This window comes from Vipera ursinii (genome assembly GCF_947247035.1).
Source record: "Vipera ursinii genome assembly, chromosome: Z".
In the NCBI taxonomy this organism is placed as follows: domain Eukaryota; kingdom Metazoa; phylum Chordata; class Lepidosauria; order Squamata; family Viperidae; genus Vipera; species Vipera ursinii.
This window is the reverse complement of record NC_139517.1, coordinates 48,460,204-48,484,255: the sequence shown is the minus strand read 5'-3', so window position 1 is coordinate 48,484,255 and position 24,052 is coordinate 48,460,204. Positions and strand designations below refer to the sequence as shown.

The window sequence follows — 24,052 nt, the reverse complement described above, 5'->3', positions numbered from 1 at the left end:
TGCATGTCCCCCCCTCTGCTCTGCCTCCGGAGAATCTTCCTTCTGCCTTTTATTTTTGCCCTGCTGTGCCTGTCTCTCTTTCTGCTCTCGGCAAAGAGGAAAAAGCCTCTGAGCTTGTTGCTATTTCTAAACCCCCCCTCCCCCCTTCCCTCCTCCTCCTTCTCCAAATCTCTCTCCTCACTCAAGAGGCACCTTTTGTTCACTCTATGCCTGTAGCTCATGCCCCCTGGGACATTTTTTTTATTCTTTTCTCCTCTTAATGCTTCTAACCCATCTGAACTTCTCACGGATTCTCTTTTTCATTAAGCCTTTTTCAGTTTGTCATCTTGTTATCTTGTTAATTTTTTGCCGCCACCAGCAGCCGGAGGTTAACCAATTCACCCTTGCATCATGAATTCATCAACTATGTGTAAGGATTTTTAATAAGTATAGGTAAGCTAACATGATTTTGACTCTATCACAATATCTTGTTTGGGAATCTGAATATAAATAAAAAAGAAATAGAGAAAAATTTCTGCTGTATTACCTCAAGGAATAAATAGGGATCAATTATTTGGCACGGGACAATTCATTACTAATGACCAACAGGCTCAAAGCCCAAGGGAGGCTTTTAATTTGATACAGGAAGGTTTTGCAAAGGTTTATCAAGGTCCCAATCAGGCTTATTCAGACTTTGTGGATAGACTGCAGGAAGAAATAACAAGGCAAATAGACAATGAATATGCCCGAAATGAACTCCTGTTAAAATTGGCTTATGTGGGGCTTGAAAGAGCCTCTTGGGGCGAGCTGTTCTCAGTAAAATCCAGGGGCATGCCTGTTGATTTCAACTGCCTGGACCTGCCTGAGATCTAGCTAGCTCTTTGGATTATTGTTTTGACTTAAAACCCCAAATTGATATGTGTGTTTTGTTTTGTTTTATGTGTATGTATATATATATATGTATATATATGGACATTTGGAACATTAAGCTTGGACTTGGAATGGTGAGAAAAATGGGAGATGGTTAAAGGGCCCTATAGAAACCATGTTCGGTTGGAATCAACTCATGATTTTTCTCACCTCTCGTAGGACAAGCCATATGTCTAAATAAATGTTGTTTTATATGTCTGTCTGCGTTGTTCTGTGTTATTTCCAAGACTTGGAAGAGGGTCAAAATCCTCTCTGATAACACCAAACAAAAAGGCCTTATTTAATAATGTATGGTTTGTCTGGAGAAAGTATGAAATGAAATTTTTGTATGTGAAATTGTTTATGCAAGCAGTCAGAATAGAAGTGAATGAGTTAATTTGCTGATATGTAAATGTGAGTGTGTGTGAAAGGAACAGTAAACTGCAGATTTTATTGTTGTAAAAGCCATGGATGATGTGTGAGAGTAAATGCATGTATAGGAGAGCAAACTATTTTTATTTATTTATTTTTGGTGGTGAGATTTTTGTAAAGTTTCTTTTACCCCCCCCCCCCAACCCTGCTGTGTTACTTTAAGAGTCAGAAAGGGAGAGACAGCCAGAAGAGGGGGGGTGGCTGGTTCTTTTAACCATTTTTTTTTCTCTGCTTAGAATTCCAGTCTGAGAAAGGGGGGGTGGATGTGAAGCTTGATGCCCACTCTTGCAGTTTCAGCTTGCAATTTTTTTTACTCGAAAGAGGAGAGATTCTTTGCTGGAGAAGTTTTTGGAATTCTTTGAGTTTTAGTTAAACTTCACCTAAAAGAAATTACTCTGATCTTTTTGTGGAGTTGTTTTTTGTTTTTGTTTTCTTGTTTTTGATGTTTTTGTGTCTGTGTGCAGGACACATTGATAGAAGGTGATATCTGGGAGAATTTTCCTCCCTTAATCTGCACTATTTTATGCCTTACAACAGGCTCTGAGATTGTTAATAAAGATACACTGACTCCAAATATGATTAATGTAGAGGATTGATTAATAGCTAAGAGAAACAGTTGGCTCATGCAAAAGTTGATAGAAGCTGGAAGCAGAAAAGTCAGAAGTTAGGCCAGAATGGCAGAAGGGCAGTGAATGAATGGAAAAGAGAAGGGAGAAATAGAAATATGGATAGGGAGAAACATGGGAAGTAGTAGAAAGAGAAAGGTAGATGTTGCATGATGGGAGTCGAATGTTGCTATTGTTTAACCAATTGAAAATTTTGGAATGGATTCATTTATCCCACACGCCCAAAGTTTCTGTTTTAACCAGAGAAGCACAATTATTTTTATGTCTTTGCAAATTTGGGAATCATTTTTTCAAACCTCAAGTGAATTGCAATTTTCCTTAGCTGATTGGCATGGCAAGGTTTCTTGCCACCCACCACCCGATTATCGTTTGCAATGCAAATTGTTCGCACTAACCAAGCAAACAACACCCCAGCGGTCAGCTCAAAAAGCTGAACTGGCTGCTTCAATTTTTGCTTGTCAAATTTTTTTCCTTTCAACCTATGTTTATCACACAATTCAAGTGATTTATGGATCTTATTTATCCCCCTCCATTCAACCAGATTTGTTACAACTTTTTTTAACCTTGCAAAATTTGCTTTTTGAACGCCAACATCTTATTTTTTTTTGCTCACATTCTTAGTCATCAGCCTTTTCCAGGTTTTTTGCAAGTGGGAAACAATGTTGCAGATCAGGCTGCCTCCGGACCTTCAGCCTGTTCTTTGCAACCCCTCACCCCCTGGGAAAGTCATTCATATTTTCATCAAAATTCCAAAGCTTTGCAAAAGCAGTTTGGCTCATCATGGCCACCCCCCTAAGGGGAGAAGCCACCAAACATGTAATCAATCATTGTATTCGGACCTTTGCAGTGCTGGGATGTCCAAAAGAACTCAAAACAGATAATGGCCCTGCCTAACCAAACCTTGAAACATGCTTTAGATCATTATAAAAATCAGAACAGGGGAAAACGAAACTCCAACCTCCCAGCAGTGCAAGAAATTCTTAATCTTTGCCTCTACACTCTAAACTTTTCTAACTTGACTGGCTATCCCTTAACCACAGCTGCAGAGCAGCATTTTTCTTCTTCTTCTTCTTCAGATCTCCCTAAGCCACAGGTTTGGTATCGCCAACTTCCAGACCTAACTTGGAAAGGCCCTGCAGACCTTCTCACTTGGGGAAGAGGCTACGCAGTTGCTCAACTGCCAAAGTGCTGTGGATCCCAGGTCACCACGTTCATCCGTATCATGCCTCCACAAACACAACTGCAGAACCCATTAAAGATGACAGCATGGTTTGTGACTTTTTTCAGCTTTGAAAAAACTGACTGATGCCACTAAAACACAATTCCATCTGAAAGCTAACCCCAGACGTCAACTCCACTTCATCAGCTATCCCATCCAGTTCTTTACAATGACTCACACCTTTGACATTACTTCCAGTCAAAAATGACTCTTTTCACACTGTTTTTGCCCATCTCATGGACCCAGAGGGAACAACCTGTTGTTAACAACGAGTCTACCATCAACTCTGTAGCTCATGTTCCTGTCCAAACTTGAAATGGTTTCAACTTTCAGGAATTACTTGGCTCCTGGTTTCCCAAAGTACCTGGTTTACACGCTATTGTAGCTTTTATTAGTATGATTGTATTAGGATGTATTATTTTACCTTGTGTCTTGCCTATTTTTATCAGAAGTATTACTAACAGTATTTCTTTGATTGTGCTTGACTCCATGGCAGAATTATACTTGGTATCAAGGAATGTTTAACTTCTCTCCCTGACTGACCACCCTTTTCTCAGCTACAGCTGGTCCTTTAATTTTATTATTACTTGCATGTGCAATTGGCCCATGTGTTATGGGTAAACTTTTAAATTTTCTACAACGTAGGCTGAGCAACATTAGCGATGACATTCTGTTGATGAAACACACTGTTGACAGTGAATACAAACACCCTCTTTTAGAATTCACTTCTGACCCAGAGACTGATGCACCCTCACACCAACACTCTTTGAAAGGAACATTGACGCAGGCTCAGGAGGTATCGAAGGATTTCTCTTTTTCCAGCGTAAGTATCCTAGAAGAGAAAGTTTTGGATTTTGAGGGGCCTTCTCAGTAATTGGCTTTAAAAAACAGAAAAAGAGGAGTTGTAGAGAACCCAGACCTACAAAAGACCTTTTTTAATTCCTATATTAATCTGCTTTCCTCTGCCTGCAAAAGACCTTTTTTGATTCCCATATTAAAAGAGTTTAACACTTCTGCCTTTTCTCCAAATCTGCAATTGTAAGGCCACATTCCTACATTCCATCTCTGCCTCTGGTGATATAACTCTTTTCTTATTTGCAACCACATTCCTGTCTCTGATTCACATGTGTTTACAACAAAGACTTGTTTCATTTAAATTGCCCAGTATATAGTTTTCCTGAAGATGTCCTTGCTTCAAGATAGGGCCTCTGCCTTCCTGTGATAAACCTTTGCTCCTTGCTTCATAACAAAGACTTGTCTTTTATGTTTCAAGTTATGTTTCAAGTTATGTTTCAAGTTATGACAACCCTAGTATTCTCTGTAATATAATAAGCTATGCTTTATTGTTTCCTGTAATGACCTTTACCCTCTTCATTATCAGTTCTCTGTTAGCATAAACTATGTTTTATTGTTTCCTTTGACCTCACATATGTTCATTAGCAGACGTATGCAATGAGTTATGTTTTTCCTTTGTGTTAATTCCTCATGTGTACTTCACCCCTCCCAAATGAAACAGCTTAATAAAAGGAGGGTTTGTGGAGCTGGAGGAGGGACACATCATCCACCCCGAGCACTCCATGCTCCCTCACTTTCTTGTATTAGGTGCCTCAGTTTGTCTTACTCTGTCTCTAACTCTGCCTAAATCATCGCAGTTCCCAAGTATGACCGTCGGAACTTCCGGCATACTGGGTCGGTGGTAAAAGGCAAGATCCTTCCTTATTCAAGGTGTTCACCCTTGCCGAGGGTCCCTCCAAATTCTCACCCCTGTTAAGGGGCTCTAAGAGTTGAAGCCAGAACCCTGACCGGTTGCTCATCGCAACAATAGGTAAAAAAGGTAAAGGTTCCCCCGCACATGCGTGCTAGTAGTTTCCGACTCTAGGGGCTGGTGCTCATCTCTGTTTCAAAGCCGAAGAACCAGCGCTTTTCCCAGGACGTCTCTGTGGTCATGTGGCCGGCAAGACTAGACACCAAAGGCGCACAGAAGGCTGTTACCTTCCCACCGTACTGGTCCCTATTTTTCTACTTGCATTTTTACGTGCTTTCGAACTGCTAGGTTGGCAGAAGCTGGGACGAGTAACAGGCGCTCACTCTGTTACGCGGCACTCGGGATTCAACCCGCCAAACTGCCGACCTTCTGATCGACAAGCTCAGCGTCCTAACCCACTGAGCCACCGTGTCCCTACATCATAGGTAGTCACCTACATTTCAAATATGTATCTTGGAGAGGAACGGAAAATAGAAACTATGAATGTGTGGTCTGTGTGTGTGCCATCAAGTCAGCTTTTGAATTCTGTTCACTGCCTGAACTAAATCCCTCCAGTTTTCTTAAAAAAGATTTTCAGAAGTGGTTTACTGATGTTACTTCTAAAGGCTGAAAGAAAGTGGCTGGCCCAATGTCATCAGCTGGCTTCACACCTAAGATGAGTTTGTGACTCCTGGTTTCCAGCCTGATGCCTTAATTTGTACACCAAACTCTCATCAACTGTGAGTAATTTAGTGAAATCTTACCAAATTCAGGAGTTGGTACTCTGGCTTCTAATTCCTCTGAAACAGGGTTAATGGAATCGTTGTTCTCTGGGCTGCAGTGGGCAATATTGGATAATGTTTGTAGAGAATCTAATCAACAATAACAAAAAAAGATGAAATGATCAATTACGTTGTAGGTATTTTCTGAATATGCTAGTTTTTCAAAAGGTATTTGAAAGCGCTCACTATGAAAAGACTTCTTTTTTTGTGGGGGCTGATGATCAGGTGCAGCATCTAGGGTGAGAGAACGAATGACTGTTTCACATACAAACTGGGTTCCACTCATGTCTTCCTCTCCTTCTTCTTGGTTTCCTGAATTTTCAGCCTTCCCTTTGCTGACTTCAGCATCTACAGATTAATATTATTGGCAGTATTTACTAAAAATTTCAGAATGGAGTAAGCTGTCATAGATATTGAGAGTTTGCGTTTAATTGTTGGTAATCATTTATATCTAATTCATTTTACCTAACGAATGTAAGTACTTCAAGCAGTGAGACACACCAAGAGGAAGCCTATTACCATTCAACCTACAGGGTTGCAAGAACAGGGTCTTCACAAAATCATCAATTTTCAAGAGTTTAATTTGGAGGCAGATCTTAGTACCTCCATAATGCAGCTTTTATACAAAAATTAGAAATACCTAAAATTTCTAGGTCTATGAAACTGAGGTTTTAAAGCATTTGAACACAAGCCTAATAATAAAGACTTATGTTGAGCCAAGCATATCATGGCTGTCAAGGGATAAAGGGTGTCTTGAAGCAGGGGCTATATAGTGTAAGAAAAAAGCTGAAGATACAAAACACAAAACTAGAAAATCAGTTGAAAACAACTTGGATTATCTTGTTTTATAATGCAGCTTTTACTAAGTGCATACAACCTTGCAATCATTTTCCAGTATTGCTAAAACTACCTGGTAATTTTTTCAAATTCTAAAGCTAGCAGCTTTGCAGCAAAGTCGATTTGTCAATAATAAAGCCAATTAAAATGCTTGGTCATTCAGTTCTTAGCCGAGACTGCTGGCTTCTACCTGATAAGGAAACCCAATGGAAGAACAGAAAATTCTTAGGGCCATTTCAGTGCTTCTTACTGCTTATCTTAGCCGGGATGATCTGTGCACGGTCACTCATGCGCTCGTGTCCTCTCGTCTGGACTACTGCAACGCTCTCTACATGGGGCTGCCCTTGAGGACCACTCGGAAGCTCCAACTGGTACAGAATGCAGCCGCGAGAGTGGTGTTGGGAGTCTCCCGATACTCCCACGTTACACCTCTGCTCCGTGAGCTGCATTGGTTGCCAGTTGTCTTCCGGGTGAGATTCAAGGTACTGGTAACGGTATTCAAAGCACTCCATGGCATGGGGCCGGAGTACCTCAGGGAACATCTGCTGCCGGCATCAAGCTCCCTGCGCCCTGTGCGTTCCCACAGAGAGGGCCTCCTCAGGGTGCCACCGATCAGAGAATGTCGATTGGTGGCCCCCAGGGGGAGATCCTTCTCTGTGGGCGCTCCGGAGCTGTGGAATCAGCTACCGGTAGAGCTCCGGATGGCGCCCGATCTTCGCTCCTTTCGCCGCGATCTCAAGACATTTTTGTTTGTACAAGCCGGCCTAGCCTGAGGGGGAGTGTTGGGGTTGTTTTATTTTTTTTTTTTTAATTGTTCTGGGGGTTTTTAGCGTTGTATTATATTGTTTTTAACTAGGGCAATTGTTTAATCTGTTTTTAATGTTTGTATTGGTTATTTTATTCTGCCCTGTGAACCGCCCTGAGTCCTCAGGGAGAAGGGCGGTATATAAATGTTATTAAATTAAATTAAATTAAATTACCAGGCAATAATTCGTATGTGATTTTCTCATTCTCTTCTTGTTTCTGATCTAAGTCAGCTGTTTTTGGCACAGGAGTGCAATCATGGCTTTTGTATGGACTTGGCCCCTGTATGGAATCTGGAAAAGCAAGATAAGGATGACACCACAAGGAAGAATCATAACCTTTTACCGTATTTTTCGGACCATAAGACGCACCCAGTTTTTAGAGCAGGCAAACAAGAAAAAAAATTCTTAACCAAATAGTACCGGTATACTAAAACAGGGCTTTTCAACCTTTTCATCCATTGTACCACTTTTAGTACAAGGCAATGTCCGAGTACCACCAGTCGCCCAGCAAGGTGTCAAAAACTTGACCCCCCAACAAAAAAGGAAAAAAAATGATAAATTACAGGTAGTCCTTGACTTACAATGATTCACTTAGTGACTGTTCAAAGTTACGACGGCATTGAAAAAAGTGACATGACCATTTTTCACACTTATGACTGTTGCAGCATCCCCAGGGTCATGTGATTTACATTCGGATGCTTGGCAATCGATTCATATTTATGATGGTCACATTGTTCCAGGGTCATGTGATTGCCTTTTGCAACCTTCTGAGAAGCAAAGTTAGTGGGGAAACCAGATTCACCTAACAATCATGTTACTAATTTAATTTCTCTCTCCTTCTCTTTCTCTCCCTCTCTCCCCCTCCCTCTTTCTTTCTCTCTCCTCTCTCTCTCTCCCTTTCTCTCCATCTCCCTTTCTCTCCCTATTTTTCTCTTTCCCTCTCTCCCTCTCTCTCCCTCTATTTCCCTCCCTTTCTTTCTCCTTCTCTCTCTCTCTCCCTTTCTTCCTCTCCCTCTCTTTTCCTCTCCCTCTATTTCTCTCCCTTTCTTTCTCTCTCTCTCCCTCTTTCTCTCTCTCTCTTTCTCTCCCTCCCTCTCCCATTGTCCCTTCCTTCCTTCCTTCCCTCCCTCTTTGTCCTTCCCTCTCTGCATTAGAGCAGTACCTGCGGAAGTGGCCCTGCGGCCCGGCTTTCTCTTGCAGAAAGCAAGCTGAAACGGAGCGAGGGAGATTGCCAGAAATGCGAATCGGCCGATCTCGCGCTCCTGCAAACTCTCTCGCTCGGTTTCAGCTTCCCTTGCTACAAGAGAAAGCAGGCTGAAACGAGGGAGATTGCAGCAGCGTGAGATCAGCCGATTCGCATTCCTGGCAATCTTCCTCACTCCGTTTCAGCCTGCTTTCTCTTGTAGCAAGGGAAGCTGAAACTGAGCAAGGCAGATTGCAGGAGCGTGAGATCGGCGTTTCTCAGCACATGCCGATTCGTGCTCCACTTGCAGAGGTTGGGGCTGGCCATACGGATCACCTTCGGACCATAAGACGCACCCTCGTTTCCCCCCCCACACACTTTTGGGGGAAAAAAGTGCGTCTTATGGTCCGAAAAATACGGTATATATATATATATATATTTCTGAAACTATTTTTATAGATTCCTTCCACTGCCTCATCTGTAGGAAAGAAAGTGGACTGGTCAGCAGGTAAGGACTAAACATGCCTAGTACCAAATAGAAAGAATTAAAGATTTTCAGAAGTTGAGAGAAATGATTAGTTAAGCATCACAGATCATATGGATCACAAATTTATCCTGTTCAGTTCAGCTGTCATTCAGTCAGGGATAATATGGTAAATACATCGTAATATGTTGGCCTAGAGCAGACATGTCAAACTCACAATGTCATGTGACGTCACGCATCATATCGGAGCTTTTTCTCCATTGCCAACGGGGTGGGCACGGTTTCCTGATGACACGCCTGGCCCGTGGGCCGGCAGTTTGACACCTCTATCAAAGCTAGCAGGTGCTGACCAACTATTCTTACTTTGAGGAAACTAATACAAGAGGGGACTAAGGCTTGCAAATTAAAATCTCATTACAGTTCCATACTGTGAGAAACCTGAAAATCTTCCACAATAAGCAAACAAGCACAGTGCTTGCTTAATATACCAGGCAAAAAACAGTAATTTTGCAAGGAGCAGCAGCAGTTCCAGAGGATGCCAGGAATTGGCAGATAATCCCCTATTGGAGAACTATGGGCCTTGGCAGATATCCAATAATGCCAATTACACATGCTGTCTTGAGAAAGCAGGATGAGAATGTATTTGTCACAATTCTCATCCAAAAGCCTTCTTGGGCACAGAGAATACTTACCAACAGGAGTATTACGAGGGACCTGCTCCAGTTCTTGCACTATGTTAATGTCCAGCAATTCAAAGGAGAGCAAATCCTAATGGAAAGAACACAAGGTGAACAATTTAATGACAGAGAAAACTGTATGGAAAATTTCCTCTGAATACATTTTGAATTTTGGTTTATACCAGACATTTCACCTGGGCTGTGAGAAGATCAAGTGATGGGATGTAGAACTCTCTAGCACTGAGGATTCTTTTCATCTTTGATGAAGCAACTCGGTTGGCCAAACTTATTTCTCCCTTGAATTCTGATGCTCTTTCCTAGAGAAAAGAAGTATTACTGAAGAATGCTCCTCCAAGGTGATTTTGAGGCAAATTCTTTTACTCGGGCACTTCATTGTATCATTTATAATGCAGTACATCTTCCATATTACCTTGATCTTGACATTTTCATTTGTTATTCTAGATTAATATAAAAAAGTCTGAATCTTTTTCAGCTAAACAGAAGTGCAAAATAAATGTGCAAAAATGATTTTTAATACATCTTTGTATTTTCTAAAAAAAATAAGTGACACTAGCACACTTTCTCCATTGTTTTGTTCATTCAGAAGTTGCATATTATTTTACTTTTTTAAAAAATCATATATCCCTTATATTACTGAGCTGAGAAATAGATGGAACAACAATCTTGCAATTAGTTTAGAACAAAGTTAATAGGATAAATGGATGTTTACAAGATCCTATCTCATGCAGACCGATCAATTGATCCTGAAAAGATCTGTAAAGAGCCCTGCAAATGTTTTGGGTGGCAACTCTCATAATCTTCAACCAGTATGGACTGATTAGCAGGCTGCTTTCTATGTTATCAGGTTAAGATCTCCTTTTTTTCAGTTATACCTGAAAACGTTAGGGGCTAAATCTAGGATTTTGGTATTTAAAATGTACTTTGCCAATGAGTTCCTGCTCTTTCAGCTGATAGAAGTATGTTATTGACAAAACCCTACTTCTCCCAAACATATAATTCTGTTTGCCAAAGAGGAAAAGAAATGGTGCATACACTTTATTTTTTCTTTCTAGCTCTTCAATTTTGAGCCCAACTGAGGTGGACCTATAGATGACTGTTACATCCGAACGTTATCCCAAGCACAGATTATTTCATGAGTAAATTATCTGAAAGATTAAAACTGTTAAAACAAATTAACTAACAGCCCAAAGGATAATAAACTGATTGATTCTAGGATTTATATTTGAATCAGAAGAGAATACGCACATTAAAGAAGAGGGGCCACTGAGTGGAGGCAATACAGACAAAAGGCAAAAAAAGAAGAAGGCAGAGATGTAGTAGAATTACAAAATGTGGAGAAAAAAATATTGAGAGGAAAAAAACGACAGACTTAAATACACCCAGGTATACGAGGGCCTTACCTCTTCTTTGTAAAGAGATCTACTATTCTGGCAAACACTAGGCATCAATTTGCCATGGTCAGGACAAAAAGTTGTGGAAGAAGAGTCAACCACAATACTGCACCAGATCCAGGGTCCAAATTGCTCCCCCCTATGTGATAACCTCCAGTGAGATGTATAGGTTCCTTCCACTGGTGGGGCTTCAAACTCCACTGAAACAATCCCCTCTTCTCCAGGAAGTAGGGAAGGCACAATCACATCTTTTTTTCCAGAAGACACCAGAGTTATGTTTCCCCACATGAATTTTAGCTGAAATAGGAACAGAAAAGAAAAACATTATTTTATTGTGAGCTTTCCAGACTGGTCATGTATCAATGTTTTTAGGCCTTGTCCTATAAGATCTTCATTAAGTAAATGCTGGTAAACAGAGATTCAAACTTCCATTCAGATTTGAACTTCATTCTGTGGCTCTCAGGCACTACATGCAATACAAAGAAAAATTACTATGAAGAAGAATCAGAATCTTCCATCTAAGTATCTGAGACTATAACATAAAAGCCTAATTCTCAAGAATCCTAGGGCTGCAGAGAGAAAATTATTAGATAATCTTGGTATACAAGTGATGATGAAATAGACTAATAACACTTAAGAGACAATTCACAATTCTCCGATTGAATGTATACAGTTCTGCGATCTGGGCATCTCTGATTCATTAAAATGAATCCTTCAGTTCCCATTTACTCAGAACAAAAGCAGCCTATAGCCATAGCTTTTGTTTTGAACAGTGTAGCCAAAACACCAAATTGGGTGGCTGAGAGTTTAAAATAAACCTTTCATAAATAAGCAAATTACATGCTTGAGATCCATTATTTATTGGAATAGCAGAAAACAAAATAATAGCAGGACTCAGTCCAAAACATGCCACAAAGTATACTGCACTTTCAAAGTACCTTCCCAATGTTCATGCAGAAAGGGCTAAAGGAGATGAGCAATGGGAACAGGCTCTGTGCCAATCTAGATTTTAGCATGTATTTTTACGAATTAAACATTGAAAAACACCTTGGTATCTGAGCTCCATGCCATGTTGCCTGTGTTCCTCATACGGCAATGCTTCATGAAGATAATCTTCGGTGGGAGGCGAGTTCCATCTGGTAAATTCTCATCTACAAAGGCGGCACTCAGAGTTGAGACAACTGGGCATCGCTGCAGAGAACTGTGAAATGGAGGAAACCAGAGACAAATCAGTAAAATTCCAAATCTGCATGCCCATTAACCATTCTAACATTCCTGTAACCTTTAATGGCCTGGCAAAACAGGCCTAGGGGAACCATTTTGGAACCAAGGTTCCTCAACTAGCTAACCTACAGAACGCGTTCAAAATTTGAGATCCATTGTGATATCCAGAAGGAGAAAAGACAAAGTTGTCTTCTGCCTTTGTGTTTTATTTTTGTTCACTCTACAGGCTGGGAAGACTGATCCCCACCATTGGCTGCTGGAGTGCAGTTAGTATGATAAAGCCAGCAGGAAATCAAAGTCCTTCTCACTTCCAGTTTTGTTCTTGGTCATTCTGTTTCTCTTCTGTTAAGGAAATATCTCCGAAATGATGACCCAATGAATCACAATTTGTCTAGTAATCTTTTAAAAGTATGTTTTTAGAGAAGTAGGAAGTTAAAGATATTGAAAATACCACAAATGGACAAATCACGAGTTGGCTAGAAAAGGAGTTCATAGTCCATTAAAAGCCAACACCGAGTATGCAGAATGTGCTTTCCAAACCTAAGCCCGGTCCAGGCTTGCTTACAGAAGTGTACTGGATTGTAGGCTCTCAGATTTTGCAGCATTATTGTCAAGAGCATGAACTGAGTTCCATAGATTAAACTTTTGATGCAATTTCAGCTGCTTCTTGAATTCCCGTGCTTCAGCTTTACGCTGCTTCTTTTCTCCTCGTAAGCGCTGCTTTTCTGCTTTCAGGAAATGCTTGTCTATCTGCTTCTGGAATCTGAACAATTAGAAACAAGGTATTAATTTTGCTAGAGAACATGTGGAGCTGGATGTCTCCTAGGAACAAAATGACATATCTGGAATCAAAAGGCTCCTAATGTTGAAACCATTCTAGTGCCCTTTTTCCATATCCCTAACAGCCCCCTGTAATGATCTAGAACTCTTCATGCAAGCTTAGCACGACTTCCGAAAAGTCCCTTGAATGTGAATGCTTTAAGTTTACAATCTATGGTTAGAGGACCCACTGGCAATAAGCCAGCATCCTTTTCATGATATCCAAAAACCATATCATTGTTGGTTGCTGTCTTTTCAGCAGCAAATTCATTTTAGGAATCTGCAAACTTTTTTCTAGGCTTAATAAAACAAAGTAAAACAAATGCACCTCTACTACCCCCAAAACAAAGCACTACTTTTATCATAAACATTAGCCTTTGTCCATTTCAGTAGGGCATCTACAATCATCATCCAGTTCTCCCTGAACAACAGGGCATTCCCTTGTGCTAAAATGTTCCTCTGCTTCTTTTCTATTTAGAGTTGAATCAGGTATCTAATTTTGTCCAATACCAAGATGGAGTCTTTGCCATTTCAGTAGAGCTATACTAGGGGTGAAAGAAAGGCATGGAGGGAAACCAGATGTTGAATTTCCCAGGTTGATATCTTCCATGAGCTTTCTTCACTGTTTATATATTCATTATCATGACCACTCTAAATATAAACAATTCAAAGGGGCTCACAATGGAAACAAGTTTGGTGCTAACTTGACTTGCTCAGAAGTGGCAAGCGGAGATGACAGCTGTCCAAGACTGTGTGTGTCTGAAATGCGCCAGGTGGGCCTCCTCAGTTTTAGAAAGACATGGTTAGGGTCATGGAAATATAATCCTGCCTCACACAATTCACAGATGTTATAGGTTGGGCAGACACTGAAAAAATAAGAAAGGCAATCTGGTGAATTACTGACCTTTTCCCTCTATTAACTATTTAAGTTATCTGCTAACCAACTTTCCCAGTTGTGCTGATATATTGATATCACAGTTTATTTATAAGTAGAATATATTTGGATAAAGTCTTAGGGGAAGATATAAAATGAAACCAAAGGTTTCATTTTCCCAATTGACTGGAAAACTGAATAGGGAGTAGATTTACAAGCTTTAAAAAGAGTTAATAAAAAGGTATTTTTATCTGCAAAACATTTTGTGTGGACAAATTTTCCAGCTGGCAGGGTCAACGAGAAAAGCATTTTCTGCTATGGCTTCAACCCTTTAAGCTCCCACATGTCTACCCTTCTGGAAGTATATAAAAACATGGTTTTGCCAGTTGGTTTGAGGCCTTGTGGGGGGCTTGGATCACTGGAGAAGACTGATGAGGTAAAAGAATATCTCGTTCTTGTGCTGTCCATTTCCTTGGTTCTAAATTTTATATAGTATTAGCAATTTTATTTATTTCTGTATTTATCTTTTTATTGTCTGTAATGTTAGGCATATGGTGTTAGCCTACAATGTTGGGTTGAAAATATATTAACCATAATGCTATGGCTTTAAGATGTTAATTGGCCAATGGGTGTGTAAGTGTTCTCATGGCCATAAGAGGAAGCTAGGAACGTAGCTTCTCTCTCTCTCTGAATTCACTGCTCTCTACTGTTACTGTTTTTGCTTTGCTGTTGGTTTACTACTGTTGTAAACCTGAACTGTGTATTGACCTCTGGACCGGTAAGAAGACTTTGTAGTTTGGATTACTCTTTGGACTGTTGCTATTGTTTATGACCTGGACTGTTTATTTTTTGACTGTGCATTTTTGTCTTTACACCACCTCAAAGTAAACTACTTTTTGTTTTTATAACTCAGTGTATTCCTGTGTGTGATTCTTGCTGCTCCCAGTACCCTTCCTTGTCTGTGCAACTCTTTGGTAGCACAAGGAGACCCTGCACACCAAATTCCTTAACACTGGTTATGGGCCCAGGCCTGTACTGAGAGTAAGTACACACAGTATTCCTAGCTGAGTTTGTGTTAGCTATTTGGTGTAAAATGGCACAAGACCTGTTGTCAGGCATCTCCTGGATAACCCGGTTGGATGGGACAAACTATGTTTCCTGGTCCACGAAATGCTGCTTGCTTTTGCGCAAGGAAGGACTATGGACTGTTGTAAATAACCCACCAGATACTACTGCTTGGGATCCAGATGACGAAGAGGATGCAAAGAAGTTAGACAACTTTAAACGTAGCAATGAGAAAGCTCTCTGCATTATTGGACTAACACTGAATGACCAGCAGCTTGTCCATATTCGTGGTGAGGAGTCTGCTGCTAGGTGTTGGGATGTTTTGCGAAGGCTTTATGTTCGAGACAGTGTGGGTGCACATATACACCTTACACGTAAGCTGTTTAGGGCTCGTCTGCAGAAGAATGGAGATATGCTGACCCATTTAAACTACATGAAGGCAGTTTTTCAAGAGCTTCATGAAAAGGAGATGATTTTTTCAGAGTTGCATCAGGTCTACATTATTTTGTCATCTTTGGATGAGAGTTATGATGGGTATGTTTCTTCTTTGGAAGTCCTGACCAGAGAGGAACTGACATTGACTAACATTACTGGGAGACTGCTGGAAGAGTCCAGAAGGAGGCGTGACAGAGACCAGCTGAGAGAGACACAGCCACGAGAGTAGCAGCCATTTACCACTGCTTACAACGTCAAGAAATGTTTTTCTTGTGGGGCTAAAGGGCATATAGCCAAATTCTGTAGAAAGGGAAGAAAACAGAATGTAAATAGCAGTGGGAAGGCTAAGAAGGGCATTGGTTTGGCTATTTCTGGTGAACCAACATCCAGAAATAATGAATTGTGGGTTGTTGATAGTGGGGCTTCACAATGCATTACTAAAGAGAAAAAGAGGTTTATTAATATGAAAAACAGCAACCAATATGTTTCACTAGCCAACGGTTGGAAGATGAAGGCCTCTGATGAAGGTAATTCCTATTGTCCATACATTGATGAACAGTTACCTATGTTATATATACCTAAGCTAAGATTCAACCTGTTATCTGTAAGGGAATTGGTTAAGGTTGGGTTTGTGGTAACATTCAGAGGGGAGCAATGCACTATTGAGAGGAATGGAACCTGTGTAACTGCTAATTTGAAAGATGGTTTATTTGTTCTCACAAGTAACCAGGTTAGTACAGTTAAAGCTAACTCAATATGTGAGAACAAGAAGCCACATGATGAATGTATACATTTATTGCATAGGCGGTTAGGGCATGTGAACTTTAACTCACTACGTAAAACAGTTGAGTTAGTACAAGGAGTTAAACTGAAACCATGTAGTAAGTATGTGAATTGCAATGCCTGTAATCAGGAAAAGAGCAAGGCAACTCCTGCAAACAGGATAAACAGCTTCAAAACAACTGTACCTTTGGAAGTTGTGTTTGCTGATTTAATTGGACCCATGAAGCCAAGTTTAGGAGGGTCATGTTATATTTTAAGTATATTGGACCACTACTCTCGTTATGGTTTTTGTTATCTACTTAAGTCAAAAGCAGACACTTTCCAACAATTTGCAAACTGGCTGAAGTTTGTGGAGAGAAAAACAAAGAGAAAGGTTCAGTGCATAATTACTGATAATGGTACTGAATTTACAAATAAGCGTTTTGTTGATATGCTACAATCAGCTGGCATTGAGCATAAACGTTCAGCCCCTTATAGGCCTCAACATAATGCATTTGTTGAGAGACGTGGGCAAACGTTACAAGCCATGATGAGAACCATGTTAAGAGATTCTGGCTTAACAGATAGACTGTGGGGGGAGGCAGCAAAATGTGCAAACCATGTTCTGAATATAGTGGTTAATACTTCTACTGGTAAAATACCATATACAATATGGCACGGTAGAAGACCAAACCTTGATTACCTGCACACGTTTGGCACCCCAGCTTGGGTCCACATTCCTGCACAACTCAGGAGTAAAGGCCAACATAGGGCTAGGCAATTATACTTTGTAGGTTATGAAGCTAACCATAGATCCTATCGTTTTTGGGAACAGGGCACAACTAATGTATATAACAGTGCGAGTGCAAAATTCCTTGAGCACGTTGGTTGGGATAGGTTAGAGCAAGTAACTGTTAATACTGATCCTCTAGTGTTTGAGGACTCCTCTGATAACGTAACTAGTAATGATAATACATCTCCTGTAAATATAAAAGATGGAGAGGAGATAGGGGAGATAAAAGATGAATCAGAGAAAGAGGAAGGAAAGGAGACAGAAATTCAAAGCCCTGTAATTCCTTGGCGTTCCACGCGCATCAGACGTCCACCTGATCGCTATGAAGCAAGTATAGTATGTCAAGTTAGTGTAGAGCCTTCTAACTATGATGAGATCAGGATGTATCCTGAAAAGGAACAGGCATCATGGAAAGCTGCAATGAACAGGGAGTTGAAATCTTTGCAGGATCTTAAGGTTTATGTGAAAGCAAAACTGCCACCTGGTGAGCAAGCTATAGGTTGTAAATGGATATATAAAATAAAGAAGGGTGTAGATGGAACTATAACCCATAAGGCACGTTTGGTTGCACAAGGTTTTGCCCAAACTACTGAGGATTATGATGAAGTGTTTGCACCCAGTCTAAGGGCAACTACTTTAAGAGCAGCTTTAGTATGGGCGGCTAAAAACCAATATATGGTTAACCATGTAGATGTTGAAACTGCATATCTACATGCTCCATTGCAACATACTATTTATTTAAGAATACCACCAGGATTGACCAATGATAGAGACCATGATTGTTGGGAATTAAAGAAAAGCCTCTATGGATTGAAACAATCAGGCTATGAGTGGAACAAATGTATAGTTAATGAGTTAAGTGCATTAGGTTTTGTAGCCAGTAATGCTGATCCTTGTTTGTTTAGAAGAGAACACAACGGAGCATTATCTTTTCTTTTATTATTCACAGATGATATTGCAATAATAACAAAAACTGAGTTAGAAGCACAAACTATCATTTCAAGATTGCAAAATAAATTCACAATTAGAAATCTTGGGGAAATAAGCCACTATTTGGGGTTAGATATTGTGAAAACGAATAGGGGTTTTAAGATTTCACAAGCCAGTAAGATATCTCAGTTATTAAAGAGATACAATATGGAAATGTGTAAACCAGCAAAAACTCCGATGGCTATGGATTTTAAGGACACTAATGTTGAGAGTCCTGTATTTGATAAGGCTATGTACCAATCTTTGATAAGAAGTCTTATGTATCTGAGTAATTGGACTAGACCTGATATTTCTTACTGTGTAAATCAATTGGCTAGGTACAACAATAATCCAACTGTTAGACACTGGCAATCAGCTAAACGAGTATTAAGGTATTCGAAGCAAACTATTCACTACTCGTTATATTTAGAGCCAAATCGTGAGTTAATCCTTACTGCATATGCAGATGCGAGTTTTGCCTCTGATTCAAGCACTCGTAAATCTACTTCAGGGTTGACTGTAATGTTGGGTGATTCTTTGATTGGATGGAAATCTATTAGACAAAAACACATAAGCTTGTCTACAATGGAGGCTGAATTTTCAGGTCTATCAGTGTTATGTACAGAACTGCTAGTGTACAAACAATTATTGTTAGATATGGGTTTAGATGTAAATGATCCATTTATTGTGTATGAGGACAATCAAGCTGCGATAAAGATGGCTAATAATGCTGCAGTAAGAACAAGATCTAAACATACTGATCTTTGTTATTTAAATGTCAGACAATGTATCAAAGATAAATTAATACAGCTAGAGTATTGTTCATCTGATGTAAATATTGCAGACCATTTTACAAAGGTACAAAGTGTTGTGAAACACAATGCTAATTGTGAAAGAATGTGCATAAGATTGTAAGAGTTATATATTATTCTACCCAAAGGGGAGAATGTTAGGCATATGGTGTTAGCCTACAATGTTGGGTTGAAAATATATTAACCATAATGCTATGGCTTTAAGATGTTAATTGGCCAATGGGTGTGTAAGTGTTCTCATGGCCATAAGAGGAAGCTAGGAACGTAGCTTCTCTCTCTCTCTGAATTCACTGCTCTCTACTGTTACTGTTTTTGCTTTGCTGTTGGTTTACTACTGTTGTAAACCTGAACTGTGTATTGACCTCTGGACCGGTAAGAAGACTTTGTAGTTTGGATTACTCTTTGGACTGTTGCTATTGTTTTTGACCTGGACTGTTTATTTTTTGACTGCATTTTTGTCTTTACACCACCTCAAAGTAAACTACTTTTTGTTTTTATAACTCAGTGTATTCCTGTGTGTGATTCTTGCTGCTCTCAGTACCCTTCCTTGTCTGTGCAACTCTTTGGTAGCACAAGGAGACCCTGCACACCAAATTCCTTAACATGTAAGTTGCTCAGAATTGCTTTATTAGTGCGAGGGGCAGCAAATGAATTATAGGGCTCAGGGTAGGGGTGGGGGGTGGCAGTTGATATTAAGGAGGCCCTTTGTCCGCGGGAGGCCACTGCCCCTCAGATAGGCAGATGTGAGTCCCTCCTCTTGAGGTGGAGCCCTGGGGGTCAGATGGGCCTGTTGCTCACATACCTTTCTCCCAGCTGCGTGGCAATGGCCCTGCCCGGGCTGCTCGATGCCCTCTCGGGGCTGGCGATTGAGTTTCCCAGACTTCTGGGGGATTTTAACCTGCCTTCCCTGGGGGGTGCGTTGGGGGTGGCTCGAGAGTTCATGGCTTCCATGATGGCCATGGACCTGACCCAGATTATTCAGGGTCCAACTCATGAGGGGGGAAACACGCCTGACCTTATTTTTATCTCTGGGCAGTGGCTTAATGGTCTGGGTGGGGTTTTTCCAATTTCTCAACCCATTTCATGGACGGACCATTACCTCCTGTGGCTGGGCCTCCGTTATACCACCTCCCGCTGCTGGGAGGTGGAACCGACCAGGTGGTTCCGCCCCATGCGCCTGATGGACCCGGATAGGTTCCAGATGGCGCTTGGATTGATTCCTGCCTCCCTTTCCCACAGCCCGGTCAAGACCTTAGTTGATGCTTGGCAACGGGCTACTTTGGAGGCGCTCGACCGCGTTGTGCCTTTGCTGCCTCTGACCCGGCACAGATCCTGGTTGGCCCCTTGGTTTTCCGTGGACCTGTGGGAGATGAAGCACTGGAGGAGGGGCCTAGAGAGCATTTGGAGGTCCAGTCAGTCCGAGTCTGACCGAACACAGTTAAGATCCTTTTCTAGATCTTACCTTGTGGCAATGGAGGTGGCGAAGCGTGCTCACTTCGCCACCCTCATTGCATCCGCAGATAAATGCCCGGCCGCCCTGTTTAGGGTGACCCGTTCCCTTTTAAATCAGGGGACGGGGAAGGACCCCTTGCGGGGACGGGCTGAGGAGTTTAGTCAGTATCTGGTGGATAAAATCACTCAGATTCGGGCTGGCCTGGACTCTGACTGGGCAGTATATGACGAGGGGGAAGTGATGGGTTTGGCCGATAACATTTGGGAGGAGTTTGATCCTGTGACTCCGGATGAAGTGGGGAGATAAAGTGCCGCCACGTGTTTGTTGGACCTGTGTCCCTCCTGGCTGGTTTATGTGACTCGGGAGGTTACACGAGGCTGGCTCCTGGCAGTTATCAATGCTTCCTTGAGTGAGGGGTGCTTCCCTGCCACCGTGAAGGAGGCAGTGGTGAGGCCCCTCGTCAAGAAACCTGCCTTGGATCCAGCTATTTTAAATAACTTTCGTCCTGTCTCCAACCTTCGCTTCCTTGCAAAGGTTGTTGAGAGCGTGGTGGCACAGCAGCTCCCTTTGGTCCTGGAGGAAACTGAGTATCTGGACCCATACCAATTGGGTTTCAGGCCTGGGTACAGCATGGAGACGGCATTGGTTGTGCTGGTGGATGATCTCTGGTGAGCCTGAGATAGGGGTTATTCCTCTGTCCTGGTCCTATTAGATCTCTCAGTAGCTTTTGATACCATCGACCATGGTATCTTGCTGCGACGTCTTGGGGGATTGGGAGTGGGAGGCACCATTTTACGGTGGTTCTTTTCCTACCTCTCGGGTCGTTCGCAGACGGTGTTGGCAGGAGGGCAGAGATCAACCCAGAGGCCCCTTAGTTGTGGGGTGCCTCAGGGTTGGTCATCTCGCCCCTCCTGTTCAACATCTATATGAAGCCACTGGGTGAGATCATCCGTGGTTTCAGGGTGAGGTATCATCAATATGCTGATGATACCCAGCTTTTCATCTCCACCCCAAACCAACCCAGCGATGCCCTCGATGTGATATCTTGTTGCCTGGAAGCGGTATGGATCTGGATGGGGAAGAACAGGCTCCGGCTCAACCCGGCCAAGACTGAGTGGCTTTATGTACCGGCATCTCATTTAGTCCAAGAGTTTCCATCTTTGGTTATGGGAGGAGAGGTGTTACCTCCTGTTGATAGGGCGTGCAACTTAGGTGTCCTCCTAGATACACGACTCAGTTTTGAAGATCATATAGGAGTTGTGGCTAGGGGGGCATTTGCCCAGGTTCGCCTGGTGCACCAGATGCACCCCTATCTGGACCGAGATGCCCTACGTACGGTAACTCATGCACTTGTTACCTCCCGTATAGATTACTGCAATGCTCTCTACATGGGGCTGCTCTTGAAGACCACCCGGAGGCTCCAGCTGGTGCAGAATGTGGCCGCGTGGGTTATGATGGGAGCATCCTGATACTCCCATATTACACCCCTCCTGTGTGAGCTGCATTGGTTACCGGTTGCCCTCTGGATGAGATTTAAGGTGCTGGTTCTTACCTTTAAAGCCCTACATGGCTTAGGCCCAGGATATTTGCAGGACCGTCTGCTGCCAGGAACGTTTTCCCATCACCTGGTGCGCTCACACAGGGAGGGCCTCCTTAGGGTGCCGTCGGCTAGACAATGTCGGCTGGCGACCCCCAGGGGGAGGACCTTCTCTGTGGGAGTGCCAGCCCTAAGGAACCAACTTCCCCTTGAGCTCCGGATGGCCCCGGATCTCCGGTCCTTTCATCGCGGCCTTAAAACATTCCTTTCCCATCAGGCTGACCTGGACTGACAACAGGGATTTTTTTAAAAAAATGTTTTTAATATTTTACTATTGGGGCTGCTAGTTTAATCCTTTTTTAACTTTTGTATTATTGTATTTTTATTGCTGTTAGCCGCCCTGAGTCCTTCGGGAGATAGGGCGGCATATAAGTCCCAAAAATAAATAAATAAATAATAAATAGCTTAGAAAACTCTTGTAAGCAAATCTTCTTGCCAAAGCAGGGTAGTAGTAAGAGATCCGAATGGGAAGAAAGATTAGAATGGTTAATATTCCTGAAAGTATTGAAAACTTTTTTTCCCAGAGAGCCTTGGGGGTTGCATAAATTCTGGTAGTTCCTGAACAAGTTCACCTGAGTAAATCAAATGTTATTGTGTTTCATATTGCATCTTAAGCTCTATTTACTGTATTAATGTGATATAAACTCAAGTTATATGTGATTGGACAGCATCACTCTCAGTAAATAAATCATAAATACAAATGAGAACTACTCCTTTTGCCAATGTAGAATCATGCAATATTATTGCCCAATTTCTCTTTGTTTTTGCTAAAGAAGGAAAATTGAATACAGGCAAAATATAATATTTTTAAGCAAAAAATTTATTGAGGTGAAGAATGTGAAAATTATTCTTCCAACTATTCAAGAAATATCACCAACTTTATATTTGATTCCATGAGATATCCCATGTTTTCAGTTTGGCTACATAATGATTAGACCATTTTTGTTATATACATCATGAACAAATGTCACTAGAAAACTTCAGAATACCAGTTTCTAACCTCCTAGAAAACCATGCACATTTGCATTTTAATCCCCTACCTGCACTGGTAGCGAATCCCCATTATGGGCTTTTGACTATTATTACAGGAGAGCAGCCAGTCATAGGTTTTCTCTCTCCAGAGAACAAACTTCCTACCAGTGGATCTTAGGCTGAGTGTGTTCTGGCTTTGATGGATTCAACTAGGTTGTAGATTGGCGCCACCCCCCCCCCACAAGCATCTCCAGACTTGCAGCCACGAGGCCTCCCTTTCAACAGGACCACCCCCACCCAGCCACATAGTATAGGAATGGCCAGCAGCAGCATATTAGTGCTGGCAATCCCTCCCCCTCCCATCACCCCTTCCTGAGTGCGGGGGAAGGAAAGAGATGAGAAGGCGAAGGAAGGGAGGGAGGGAGGGAAAAAGGGAGGAAGGAAGGAACAGGGAGGAATGAATCGGGGGTGGGAGGGAGGGAGGGAAAAGGGAGGAAGGAACAGGGAGGAATGAATGGAGGGTGGGAGGGAGGAAGGAAAGAACAGAGGATGGAAGGGTGGGAGGGACCATGTCCCGGCACTCGCCTTGGTCCCATCCTCCTCTGCCAGAGACCCTCAGATCTGCCCCAGTCCTACCCGGGAACCTCTGAAGCAAGTGATGTCGAACTGACCATGCCCACCCAGTAGGCCACGCCCATCCTAGCCACACACACCCAGTAGGCCACACACATCCCAGCCATACCCAACTGGCTCCCTAAGGGCAACCACAATGCTGATGTGGTCCTCAATGAAATTGAGTTTGACACCCCTGATATAGATGAAGATCAGCCAATGCTATAAACAGGGACATCCTATTATAAAAGGTAAAGGTAACACACATGTGCTAGTCGTTTCCAACTCTAGGGGCCAGTGCTCATCTCCGTTTTAAAGTCGAAGAGCCAGCGCTTGTCCGAGGACGTCTCCGTGGTCATGTGGCCGGCATGACTAGGTGCCAAAGGCGCATGGAACGCTGTTACCTTCCCACCATAGTGGTCCCTATTTTTCTAGTTGCATTTTTACGTGTTTTCGAACTGCTAGGTTGGCAGAAGCTGGGACAAGTAACAGGTGCTCACTCTGTTACGCGGTACTCGGGATTCGACCCGCCAAAGTGCCGACCTTCTGATCGACAAGCTCAGCGTCCTAACCCT

General features: G+C 42.1%; 1 protein-coding gene across 1 annotated transcript in view; it reads right to left on the bottom strand.

The window, feature by feature from the left end:
* Window positions 1–22,962, bottom strand: part of LOC310649707 (next to BRCA1 gene 1 protein-like) — a 30,032-nt gene extending 7,070 nt beyond the window's left edge. Inside the window, exons 1-10 of the mRNA XM_083378390.1 lie at window positions 22,934–22,962; window positions 13,838–13,999; window positions 12,880–13,077; window positions 12,138–12,291; window positions 11,100–11,387; window positions 9,873–9,995; window positions 9,694–9,769; window positions 7,509–7,625; window positions 5,878–6,039; window positions 5,674–5,781 (exon numbers count right to left, since the gene is read on the bottom strand). Of these exons, the coding sequence (XP_083234516.1) occupies window positions 5,674–5,781; window positions 5,878–6,039; window positions 7,509–7,625; window positions 9,694–9,769; window positions 9,873–9,995; window positions 11,100–11,387; window positions 12,138–12,291; window positions 12,880–13,077; window positions 13,838–13,999; window positions 22,934–22,956 (1,411 nt within the window). The 5' untranslated portion in view covers window positions 22,957–22,962. The remainder of the gene's footprint in view (window positions 1–5,673; window positions 5,782–5,877; window positions 6,040–7,508; window positions 7,626–9,693; window positions 9,770–9,872; window positions 9,996–11,099; window positions 11,388–12,137; window positions 12,292–12,879; window positions 13,078–13,837; window positions 14,000–22,933) is intronic.
* Between the last annotated feature and the right edge of the window lie 1,090 nt (window positions 22,963–24,052).